This window comes from Oncorhynchus clarkii, chromosome 21 (assembly GCF_045791955.1).
Source record: "Oncorhynchus clarkii lewisi isolate Uvic-CL-2024 chromosome 21, UVic_Ocla_1.0, whole genome shotgun sequence".
Taxonomy (NCBI): domain Eukaryota; kingdom Metazoa; phylum Chordata; class Actinopteri; order Salmoniformes; family Salmonidae; genus Oncorhynchus; species Oncorhynchus clarkii.
The window spans coordinates 9,457,957-9,470,714 of NC_092167.1; the positions used below are offsets into that span (position 1 = coordinate 9,457,957).

Genomic DNA, 12,758 nt, shown 5'->3' on the forward strand with positions numbered 1-12,758 from the left:
GATGCGAGGGAGTCACTTCATGACAAGGGGATTGGGATGACACGGATTCCTGGCGCGCTCACTGAACCGTCGTCACATGATTCGTTTGCGTACGTTAATCTTCTTGATACTGGGAGGTCTTCTTTGAAGCGTTGGTCGCATTTTAAATTATACTGACACACAATCTCGTGCTTTCTCATCAGTTAATCGTCTGGTCAATTTCATGTCCGGGAACCAAGTAAAAACTGTCCAGAAAAGGAGCCATGGCCTAATTATCGGGGTGGGTTAAACCAAAGGAATGTAGGCCTAGACTACTATGGGCTATAGTTTAAAGTATAGACTATTGGCTAGGCTATTTATTATCTTCTCAGTGCAACACACAACAAAAAACTAACGAGAACACAGTGATACAAATACATGATCTGAATTCAACTTTTTCCATGAGCAGAAATCAAGATAGTCGAATGCACATTGTGAAGGGCATTCAGAACCATCCCCTTTACTGGACCGTGTGTTTGTACACAAACCGCGTCATTCATTCTGGTGTGTGTGAAGTCTATGCCTGTCGCCAAGCCAAAAAGCCACTCCCCTTCCTCCTCGGGCTGATGCAATGCTGGATAGATATAAAGGTGCAGACAAACCCCACCTCGTTTAGAACAACGTAAATTCAAGTTGCGTATCACATCGTTGGCAATTTGATTTATATAACATCTTAAAATTGATCTTTTAAGCTATTCTTGTACAATTGTATCCACATTGTAAGTTATTTTCCTATTTAATTGGGACAATTGAATTGTATCTTAGATACATTTATTGTTACTGAATAAAACTTCAAGGATAAATAGTTTCTAGTAGAATATTGGAGACATTCAACGGTGAAGGAATTGTTTCAAATTAAAATTGAAAAGGATCGCTACTTTTTCATAGGGATTTTATTCGTTTTCTCAAAGGTAAGATTCTGTCTGCGCCGCATCTTTTACTGTCTTCCGGGAAATATGCTGGGTTACCGGGTGTAGGCTAATTAACTTGTAATTCTCTATAAGCTATACATTGTAATTTACAATTCTATAGGCCTAGTAAATGGATGTATTGTTAATAATTAAGTCTATTCTATTGGAAAATAGGTTAAATAATTAGCCTATATATTGTGTATTGAAATAGCGGGCCGATGTATTTCATCTCTTGCAGGTTATTTCCCTAATCAATTAGCCAAGATCAATTAGGCGCAAAGATCAGATTTATTAGGTTATAGATGTGTTGTTTCTGTATTCTTTATAATATTTATGATGCTATGCTATAGGCCTAGGCTACACAGCGCAATGGGCCAGACTCACAAGGAGATAAATAAATAGCCCTGACGCTGTAGGCTAGTGGGCTATATTATTTACAGAGGAATGTCGGGGCGGTAACCAAGAAAGGAATGTAATGGATTTGATGGTTGAGTCTTTTCCATTATTTAGGATATTTGTAAATAAAAGACATCAATGTCCAAGAAATGATGCAACCCAAATTAATGTAAGCTACTGCTGAGGATATCTAAAAGAGATATAGGACTACAGCTCTGCGCAAAATGGTGCCATGCCCATAATAGACAAGCACGTGCCTTTGTTTCCATCAGTCAGTCATGGAAGAAATCTTATTAAATGGAGCCCAAAATCTAATTATTTAACAGTCCCATCCATGCCTATAATGTTTTAGATTAGGCTGTGCTCTATCATTTAAAACCCTAAACTAATAACACGATCTCACATTCTGTTTAAATTAACGGGATTTGTTAGTTACATTTATCGTCCTATTACAATGTGCTTCTTATTTAACTCGTTGAAATTGGAGATCAAAAGACTTGCGCAATGCTTTTGTCATTCATATTGGGAATGTGACGCTGCGCTGATGTGGATAGACGCGGGTGCCGGGCGGCTGGTATTTTTCCACTGGCTCCTGGGATGAGTCAACCCCCCTTCGTCTGGTCACATGACTTCAGATTTATGAGGTAGCTGCAGCGCATTGAGTAGCCTAGTCTCTCCCTTTCTAATATTGATTATTCAACGTCCCTGGTAGAACTCACGGTCATATGAAAGAAGAGAGTTGGAATGGCACAGGCAAGAAGTTCACAAATAAACACAAATTGATTCAAGGTTTTCCGTTTGTTTATTTTATAGCATGAAACAGGCCACTGCAAAAACAGAGATGAGCCGCTTCAACATTTCCCCGGATGAGGATAGCAGTATCAGTTCCAATAGTCATGAATACAGTTCCTGTCCAACCAAGAAGGTTCCTATTGACAGGTGAGGCACTGCAGCCTGCTGGGTCTGAAGATGCTCTGCAGTAGACTTATGCCTGTGTTTCTAACCGCAGAAATGTCATCAACTTGCTTATTTTTGTAGAACTTGTATCATGTTTGTTTTAAAGGCTGAATTGGAATGGGATTAATCCATTAAATAAATGCTTTATGCGTGTTTGATTTCCAGTCAATATCCCGATATGGATGCGGAGAGTCAAAACTTCCTTCCAGACTACCACCTGGACAAGAAGAAGTATGAAACAGATTATGTAAGTGCTGGACTGATAACATATAGGTTACCCAATTTGAGGCTTATGGTTTACTGTGCATTTATTTGACTTTTTTTTTCTAACTGGGTATATTTGACTTTATTCTCAACAGCATCCGGGCACCGCCTCTTTTGGAATGTCGGTCTTCAACCTGGGCAATGCTATTATGGGCAGTGGCATCCTTGGTCTCTCCTATGCCATGGCCAACACTGGCATTGCACTCTTTGTGTGAGTACTGTTCTAGTGTTCCTGTATGCCAGTGTCAGATTTGGGTTTCAATGAAATCAATTGCAGATTATTTCTACATCTGCATTGCTTGCTGTTTGGGGTTTTAGGCTGGGTTTCTGTATAAGCAGTTAATGACATCTGCTGATGTAAAAAGGGCTTTATAAATACATTTGATTAATGAAGGAAAACTGCACTGCGGGTTCAATCAGAATGTTCACACTGTGTCATCCAATGGCAATGTCCGCAGCTTGCAAGGTGTGACGAAGAGCTAGTGGTGTCTGTTTTAAAGCAGTTGACGCCAATGATATATCCCAGGATTGCTGAAGCCACCGGTCGGCCATATCGGCAGTCCCCAGAAGGAGTAGTCCTCCATAGGAATGAATGGAATTCTATAGTATTTTAATACAAATTTTCAAGGACAAAATTACATGTATTTAAGTATTTTGTTGTTGTAGTGGGTACAGTAACATTAGTACTTTCAAAAAATTATACTTTATGGAAAAACATTGTAAAGAATTATTATTTTTTATGTTTAGCTCACATTTCGATTATGCATTTTGGTGTCAGTAAACTAATAAATGTGGCAACAACAAATGTACACATGAATACATTTATGTTATTTTATAGCTACCAAAATATTTTTTACAATGATGGAGGGTGGTGCCAAGATGAAGGCGCAGTGGCTTCAAAACAGCACTCCCTGTCAGTCAACTAGCGTATATATACATAATTGGAATGAAAATACACTTCCACAATTGAAATGGGGCTCAGCTTTATGAATCTGGGAAGTAGGTAGTAGGAATTAGGAGTGGCAGGTAACCTAGCGGCTAAGCGGGTTGGGCCAATAACCCAAAGTGTGCTTGTTCGAGTCCCTGGGTGAAAAATCTGTCGACGTGCTCTTGAGCAAGACAATTAACCCTAATTGCTCCTGTAAGTCGCTTTGGATAAGAGCGTCCGCTAAATAACTAAAATGTAAGTCAACATCGCATTGAATAGAATGCAATATAGAATATCACTGTATGTTGCTAGTGTGGAAGATAGTTTGTGGAACTGTCTTGAGTCTGAATGCACTCAGTCTTATCAGAGACAATACAGCACATTCTAAACTTGGCAGTGTGATATACCACCAGGTACAGCACAATAAGGTCACGCATCTCAATATCTACCAATGTGAGGCATAGATACTATACATACAACCTGAGCACAGCATTTATCCACAGTCTACTGGAGATGTGTCCTTGTCTAAGACAGGGCATTGGATAACCCTGAAGGGAGTTAGAGTAGGTGAGACAGCCTGGTGAGACAGCCTACAGAGATCAAAGCTTATGCTACCGCAGGGCACGGTAGCTAGTAGCCACGCAGGCCAGTGTTTACGAACAGTGGGCGTACGAGTGTGAGCGCTGGGGTTGGGTGTGTGGCGCACTAGCATCAGGGCCTTTCATGTGGGCCAGTCACTCAAAGCCGGGGGGGAAGCCGCTTAGCAGCGCTAATCTTTCTGCGAGGGGGCCAGAGATATATAAAGGTGTAAGGTTCGGGAAACGGGCCTCACATGAGATCATTCCAGTAGACTCTTCTTCTCTCCATTACACTCATTACACATAATTTCAAACAACGTTTAACCTAAATCCAATGACATGGTGTCATTTTTTTGTTGATTTCACGTTAGTTGACAAATCAACCAAATGTAAATCAAAACTAGATGTTGAAATGACTTCTGTGCCCAGTGGGTAGTCAGTTTGAAGGGCCACTTGCTCCAACAGCTTATGAATATGAATTATGAATATAATACCTCTGATTATTAGTGTAGCTTTGTGAAGTAGGAGAAATTCTGTAAAATATATAAACCATACTGAAAAAAACTTTATTCATTTGGCTTATGCATTTCCGTAACATACCTTCTTCAGGGTATAAAAGCTTTTGTGTATTTTCACAAAGGCCTCTGTTTGAAAAATATCTTTGTTTGCAAAAGGTTTCCACACCATGGGACTTGCAAACACTTCACTGATGGGTAAATTCAGTATTTACAGAGTGAAAACAATTACCTTGGGGTCATCTAAGGTATATTTGATGAGTCCGTGAAGTGCATATGACGTGATGAGATGTAGACTAAACTATTATGGGCAGAAGTGTAAATGGTGACAAGTAAATCTTGGCCATGTTCTGTTATAATCTCCACCCGGCACAGCCAGAAGAGGACTGGCCACCCCACATAGCCTGGTTTCTCTCCACCCGGCACAGCCAGAAGAGGACTGGCCACCCCTCATAGCCTGGTTTCTCTCTAGGTTTCTTCCTAGGTTCTGGCCTTTCTAGGGAGTTTTTCCTAACCACAGTGCTTCTACATCTGCATTGCTTGCTGTTTGGGGTTTTAGGCTGGGTTTCTGTACAGCATTCTGAGATATCAGCTGATGTAAGAAGGGCTTTATAAATAAATTTGATTTGAAGTAGCCGAGTCGACAGAGCTGTGCTCGGATATAGTCGAGTAATCGTCTCTATACCACTGTGTTGTGGTTCTGAAGTTGTGTGAGTGAAATTATTTTTACAAAGCCTTCATAATGTGAACCTAGCTCATATCTCTTAGATAATTTTTCTCAGTGGCACAATTGCTACTATTAATACAGTGAGTCAGTGTTGGCTCTGCACAGCTTGGCTGCTAGATAGAATATCCTGACCTGGAGCCCATTGTCCAATCACATCCCTGTATCTGGATTGTGCATAGCTGTGTTGCATCAAAACTGTCCCATGACAAGGTCTTTGCAGATCAGCTCACAGACAGAACCTATTGATCCCTGTGTTTGGGTGCTACAGTACAGTAGAGAAGGTCACTTGTATGTCACTTCCCCAGCCTCAACATGGTCAACATGAGATGTGTCCTTGCGATGGTCAGAACACATTTTCCATGTCAATTTAAGCCCTGCGTTGACCTTTGGTGTGGTTTGTCTTCACGTTCAGATGGAACCATTGGGAGATCAAGTCAAAATAATGTGTTTGAATTGGGACTGGTGAAATGCACCGAACGGAAACAAAGCTTGCACTTATCCAATATGCACCTATCTATCAGTAGTCAACCGTGTTACTAGGTGTCAGTGTGGTTAATTCCAGTCGATAATAGCCCTTACCAGTCTTGCAGGCAATAGCAGTCCTTTGGCCTGGTTCCGTACCTTACTCATGATACAATGTTCCTCTTCTCTCCACAGAATTCTCCTGGTGGCTGTGTCCATCTTCTCCCTGTACTCTGTGCACTTGCTTCTAAAGACAGCCAATGAAGGAGGGTCGCTGGTCTATGAACAGCTGGGTTACAAGGCCTTCGGCATGCCCGGGAAACTGGCTGCATCCATCTCCATCACCATGCAGAACATCGGAGGTGAGAACTAAGGACACTTCAATGGTCATTCAGGAAGACAGATCAAAGTCGGGGAGACAGTCACGTTGATCCACTAGGAGTTGACTATGTGGAAAAAAGTCCAAAGTCTAAATGTCAGTGATGTCACACGTAGAAAAGGAAGAGCAGCCCATTTCCCATAAACCAAATGGTTCTGTAAATGTTTACAATAAATATTTGCAAGGGTACTAGACTTTCCAATGGAACAAACATCCCTTCTGCGAACCAATAGGCCTATTCATCCTTGGTTAGTGCTACTAGAACATTCTCAGATGTCTGTTTTGGAACAAAATAAGGCATGTTTTGATGCAAAGTCACTGATTCACAATAGGACTTTGACTAACTGTGACTTTGCTTTTACCTTTGCAGCCATGTCCAGCTACCTCTACATTGTGAAGTACGAGCTGCCGATCGTTATCCAAGCCTTCATGGGAGCTACCAATGGGTAAGCAGCTTTGTCTCTAGATTCTGTGTGTCGGTTGGTGTGTGTGTGTCTTTTAGTCTGCTGTTACTTTGGTTTGACAAATGGCCCATGGTTGTTTTTGAGCGGTCGACCCTCGAGGTGAAGTAGTGACTTTGGTGTCATTCAAAATGGCGGCGGGTTGTTTTTGAGTGCTGCGCTGGGAAGATGTGAAGAGGCCTCTTTGTCCCTCTCAGCAGAGAGGGAGAGGAGGGAGCAGGGACGGTGTGTTGTCGGCGGCCGTTCAAAGGGTCCTTTTAGAAGAGCCAGTGCCGCACCGAGACAGACCTCTGGATGAGCTCATTCAGACCAACCAACTGGCCCATCAAACATTCATGTAGTGTTGCCAGCATGTAGCTAGACCTCCCTAAGAGCAGGCTGCTATTTATGTGTGCATTGCAGACATTCTGCCATGTTTGTATTTTACAACAACAGTCAAACGAGAAACCAACGCTACAATAGCTTTGATATAGGTCATATTTCTTCACAAAAGCTAGATAAATGCTGGGATATGAATGTGTGTGTGGGTGTAACTGTGTGTTATTATATTAAACTGTGTGGTGATATGTGTGTACAGTGTATGACGTGTTCTTGTCTCTCCTGTGCGTTCCAGAGAGTGGTATGCGAACGGGGACTATCTTGTGATCTTGGTGTCAGTTGTCATCATCCTGCCACTCTCACTTCTCAGGAACCTTGGTAAGACACAATACAGAGTGTGGCACTTTACTGTGTGTGTGTGTGTGTCTGTGTGTGTGGTAAAATGCAGCACTTGTGTAAAATGTTGTGAAAGGGCAGGGGATGGTGACGCACTGTGGCAACGTATGTGTGTAGTAGAGGCCAGAACAGTTTGTTTACATTAGATTCCTTTTTGACTGATAAAGTTAATATATTGCCTTAGAAGAGTACATTCTTATTCATTGTAATATAGTTTTAATATGTTATAACGGATATTACACAGTTGTTAGTATATTTCCTATCTTACATTTCCACAGTATATGAAGTACTCAATAGTTTTCTCTCTCTGTTACCTTACGTCAGGTTACCTTGGTTACACAAGTGGTTTCTCCCTGCTTTGCATGGTGTTCTTCCTGATTGTGGTGAGTCAACATCCTAAACTACTCTGCTTTATAGTTCAGGTTATTGTAATGAATGGCTCACCTATAGATATGATATCTTAATTTTATAACTGTTGTCGGAGATAATGTTCCTGCACAGTAGGAAATGCAAATTGTAGTGTATTTAAGGTTTAAAGCGGCTTCTAAAGTTAGTCATTTCCACTTGAATACTGTCAATCTTGATTTATCCTAACTAAAATGTATCAACCACATTTCCATTAATTATAATCCATACAATAATTCACATTTCCTGTCGCTGCAGGACTATTTCCCTGCAGTGAGAAACTGGTCAAATTAAGATAGAACACCCGAATAACTGTGACACATTGGTTTACAATTCTGACCTGCTCACACTAGCCGGACCATGAGCAAGCATTCTAAAAGTAATGAGTTTTAATCTGTAGTAGTTATAATATTGGCAATTAGCAATGTATGTAGCCGATAGTCTGTACCTTTTGTATGGGAGTCTAAATGGGCTTGGTTGCTTTTCCAGGTGATCTATAAGAAGTTCCAGATCCCGTGCCCTTTCATCCCTAACATGGACGTGATACTGAACGAGACGGTTAGCAAGGTCCTGAACAACACGGTGGGCTTCCTCAACACCACCGCCGTCGTCTACAACGAGGACGTCTGCACACCCAAATACTTTGTCTTCAACTCTCAGGTGAGAAATGGACAGATATGTTGATTGGTAAATCGATAAATAGAAAGAGAACTACTTAATGGATGCCCAAGTGCTTTCGTACTTGTCTTTATGTTTGTTTTTTGTGTGATCTACTGTTTTTTTGTGTCTGTGTACATGTGTCAAATGTCTAACGGTCTTGTCTAACGCTCTCCTTCAGACTGTGTATGCTGTTCCTATCCTGACGTTCGCCTTTGTCTGCCACCCCGCCGTCCTGCCCATGTACGAGGAGCTTAAAGAGTGAGTCTATCGCTGTTTACCAGCTGCCACGTTGTCAAGGCTACACACACACACACACACACACACACACACACACACACACACACACACACACACACACACACACACACACAGAGTTTATAGCTGTAGTCCTTGTGAAGGAAGACAGAGAAAAGAACAGTGGTTCTGTGTTGTCTAAACCTCCTCTTCTTTCCCAGTCGTTCCCGTAGAAAGATGCAGGGCGTGGCCAACGTGTCTTTCCTGGCCATGTTCATCATGTACCTGCTGGCTGCTCTCTTCGGATATCTGACCTTCAACGGTGAGCCAGCCCCGCCCCCCTTAGAAACATATTCATCCATTTTTTAACAGTCGGATACAAAACTAGTTTGAGCAGGAAACAGTCCGTTTTGGGCTCATTACAACCAGTTGTTATGCAAATACTGTCCCCCATGAGAAAACAAGACACAGAATCATCTGTCCAATACACCAATGATCCTGTATATTTGTTATGGCAAGGACATCGCAGCAGGTGTCCAGCCATGTTCCAGACTTCCCTAAAAGTATGGCTACGCAATGGCCCTCGTTACCAAGGACGACATGACGAAAATGAATGAACTAGGGTGTGAAAGTTACGCACAACCTTGAATAATCTAAACTGTATTACAATTGACCTCTCAATCTCAGTTTGATTTGGCTGGACATGTAACAGGCAGGTTACAAAGACCTTTCTGAACGAACACCAATAATACAGCTAAATGAGTCAATGTTGACCGTAGGGGTTATTATAGAGCATTGCTGACCAGGGTTCGATACCCAGTTGGTCACACATGGGCCCTATGTCTGGATATCTGAATATCTGAAAGGTGTGGACTCATAAGGCTAAGGGAAATTAATTGAATATGTGGCTTTATAAGTGAAAGGAAACAAGCATAAATTAAATGACCATATTGGATTGGCTTTACAGTGAATGTGGAGCCCGAACTTCTGCACACCTACTCCAAGGTCTACAAGTCTGACGTGATCCTACTCATCGTTCGTCTGGCCGTGCTGACAGCTGTCACCCTGACTGTCCCTGTGGTGCTGTTTCCCGTAAGCCCCACATCTATCTGTCTGGCTGGCAGCTTGTCTGTCTGTCCATCGTCCATTGTCAAGTTCGGCATTGCCACCATGTTGACCTTGGTCCCCCGTCTCTGTCTCTCTGTAGATCCGCACGTCGGTCAACCAGCTGCTGTGTGCCTCCAAGGAGTTCAGCTGGATCCGCCACACCATCATCACCATGGTTCTGCTGGCCAGCACAAATTGTCTGGTCATCTTCGTCCCCACCATCAGAGACATCTTCGGCTTCATTGGTGAGTGAATGTGTTCAGTTGGTCAGGTGCAGTTCACAGAATCCAGAAGTTGTAATAGAGAAAGAAAAGAGGTGAACATCCCCACTGAGCCTGTCATCTTCCTCCTCAGGTGCATCTGCGGCAGCCATGTTGATCTTCATCCTGCCCTCGGCCTTCTATATCAAACTGGTCAAGAAGGAGCCCATGAAGTCTGTGCAGAAAATTGGGGTAAGAAAAAAACCCTGCTCCTTTTTGATCCATGAATTGATGTGTTTGTGGGTGTTGTGGTCTGTGACTCCTGGCAAGGAGCATCAATCAGAGAGTGGAGAAGAAAGCCTTGTTGTGCTAAAAGCCCAACGGTCTCGTCCTCCCTCTCTCCAGGCATCCATCTTCCTGTGCAGTGGTTTCTTCGTCATGATCGGCAGCTTGACCCTCATCACCCTTGACTGGATCAACAACGCCTCACAAGCCTCCGATGGACACTAGGATACCTCATCCACCAGGGGGGGGGAGAACCACACCATCCGCAGCTCAGCCGCTAAACATCTGACCGCTAAGACTGCTACCCAAGAAGAAGAAAATGACCTCACATACAACAATGTTCGGCTTTGAACTCTAAGCAACAGACTATACCATTCCAATGAGAATGTACTGAACTTTGTACAGTATGCAGTTAAGCCACACAGGTGGTGATTTTCTTTTTTCCTTTCGTTGTGCTTTCTTTGTTTCGTTTCCCGTTTTGGACGTTTTCTCTTTTTTTGTTATTCTGGTACAGTTGAAACATTTGACGGTGCCTCAAACAGGGATGGTGTAGTTGTAGAGTTCCACTGCAGCTCATATTCAGGTACTGCGTGTGAGCTCAGCTTTTTGGGCACGGCGACAACTTTTCTCAACCGGGGCCGCACGCAACCGCGGACATCCTGGAATCCCAGAACTCATTACAGGTGGAGAACATGACAGCAGACTCTACTCGACGTGAATAATTTAGCGTTCAACTTCTAATTTTTTAAAACATTGCCAAAAAAGGTATTTGTAATATGTGTTTATATATTTAAAAAGCACTTAATGTTCAGCACACTTGTGAGGAAATTGTCTGTTCACGGACTACTAGACCGCTTATCAGTATTTGTACCAAGGCTGTGTGACCTAGCTAGTGGTGTCGGCTTCACTTGTAAAATGCTTAGTATGAATCAACGAAACCTGCCTTCTCAAAACCCCACACTGGAAGTTGCAAAAGATCTCTTAGGAGAAATCTCTTTTAAAGAAATGTATTACGCATTATAATGTATTGAAGACCTTGTTCAAATCTTATACAGCGATGACACTACTGCTTGTAGATGGGGCATGCTCCCTGTCAAATCCCCCGGATGCTAAGGGGAGGGGGACGTTACACTTTTTTTCTTTAAGGAAGAATATCTTGAATTTGACCACATGCGTGGTTGTAATGTACCTGTTTACCTTGCAAAAATAGTTTGTTTTCTGACTGTTTTGAGACCGCACATAACCAAACGTCACATCAACGTTACATAATGGCTTCCATGCAGAACTGAGGGAAGGCGGAGGAATGTCGTGTGAGCTGCTCAGTGTATCTGTCAAAATGTCAGTGTTTTTCTAACGGTTGGCAGCTTCTCCGTATTAAACATAACCGTAGTTACAAAAAAATAACGAAATGATTGATACGGATAGTGTAAAGTTGGCTTGTCACCTCGTCACAAACACGAGGCGAGCGGCTCACTGCTTCCAATGTTAACCTCACACATCATCCAAACTATTATTGTCCTGCGATTATTTATGGAAGAACATGAAATCAATGTAATTTTATCTATTTTACTATATTTATATATTGTACATATATGTGTAAATATCTATGAGTTGAACTACTGTATATATGCTCTGTTTTGTTTAACCTTCTATTGGCATTTCACTAAAACTAGAGCTGTAAAAATTGCTGGTGAATTTGGTCTTTATCAATTTACCCCCCCTATGATTCAGTATGGAGCTGTTCACTTTCATTTCTGGAACCATAGTGAGAGAGTTTTCCCTCTTCCACTTGCTGTAATTCTGAAAGACCATGTTTAAAGTGGAACCTACCAAAACATAGTGGCAGTGGTCTTTGTGTAACACACTTCACACTTGTTCTATTTGTGACCCTGATAACCTTTTCTAACCTTTTCTCTCGCTTTATGCACGTCTTGGTTAGAGAGTATGTGAGCCATCTCTTGACCTCAGGAGCAGAGGGCATCGCCCACCAGTGTTACACTCTTGTTTCAATGAAACACTATGTACATCATGTAATTATTGTCAAAATAAAGTCAAAGATAATCCCACACATTGTTGGGTCTTTATTGTGTCAGTTCTATTTTGCAGACCAGCTGATTGTGGTGTGGTTTTGCAGGGAGCCCACCATATGTTGGGAAAGTGATGGCAACTCCTGAGACAAAGAACTGTAACCCTCTTAATTTTGATTAATAAACTGCACAAAAACACAAACAATTTCAGGAGAGAATATTACATTGTCTAAATATTGTGGTGGGAAATTATGCATTTTTCAAATGTTGGCATGAATGAGATATATCGCCCAGAATCATAAGTCCACCAGTGTTTGGACAGTGAAGTATAACTCCAGCAATTTGGGATCAAATGATGAATATGAGGTGACAGGACGACACAACCTTATTCTAGACATGATGTTGAAGTAGTGCTGTTGATTGGATTTGAACAGCCAAAGATGTGTAAGACACATCTTTACTCTGCCTTGCTGAAATAAATAAAAGCACAACTCATGCAAATGACTTCATTAACCACGTTTCCATCCACC

The 12,758-nt window shown here is 42.0% G+C and overlaps 1 protein-coding gene across 1 annotated transcript; it reads left to right on the plus strand.

Annotated features, from left to right (window-relative positions):
- The first annotated feature begins 578 nt into the window (after positions 1-578).
- LOC139378486 (sodium-coupled neutral amino acid symporter 2-like) lies at positions 579-12,267 on the plus strand. Its single transcript, XM_071120690.1, has 15 exons — positions 579-929; positions 2,139-2,264; positions 2,448-2,529; positions 2,642-2,757; positions 5,952-6,118; positions 6,506-6,581; positions 7,210-7,292; positions 7,635-7,693; positions 8,205-8,375; positions 8,554-8,633; positions 8,831-8,931; positions 9,577-9,701; positions 9,817-9,961; positions 10,071-10,168; positions 10,322-12,267. The coding sequence occupies exons 2-15, from the start codon at positions 2,140-2,142 to the stop codon at positions 10,424-10,426; spliced, it is 1,533 nt and encodes a 510-aa protein (XP_070976791.1). The 5' UTR covers positions 579-929; position 2,139; the 3' UTR covers positions 10,427-12,267.
- The last annotated feature ends 491 nt before the right edge of the window (positions 12,268-12,758 follow it).

Excerpts from the sequence above, each read along its gene's own strand:
- LOC139378486 (XM_071120690.1), top strand. The coding sequence starts at position 2,140 with ATGAAACAGGCCACTGCAAAAACAGAGATGAGCCGCTTCAACATTTCC. Across the intron at positions 2,265-2,447 it reads AAGAAGGTTCCTATTGACAG|TCAATATCCCGATATGGATG; the intron begins GTGAGGCACTGC and ends TTTGATTTCCAG. Across the intron at positions 8,932-9,576 it reads CGGATATCTGACCTTCAACG|TGAATGTGGAGCCCGAACTT; the intron begins GTGAGCCAGCCC and ends TTGGCTTTACAG.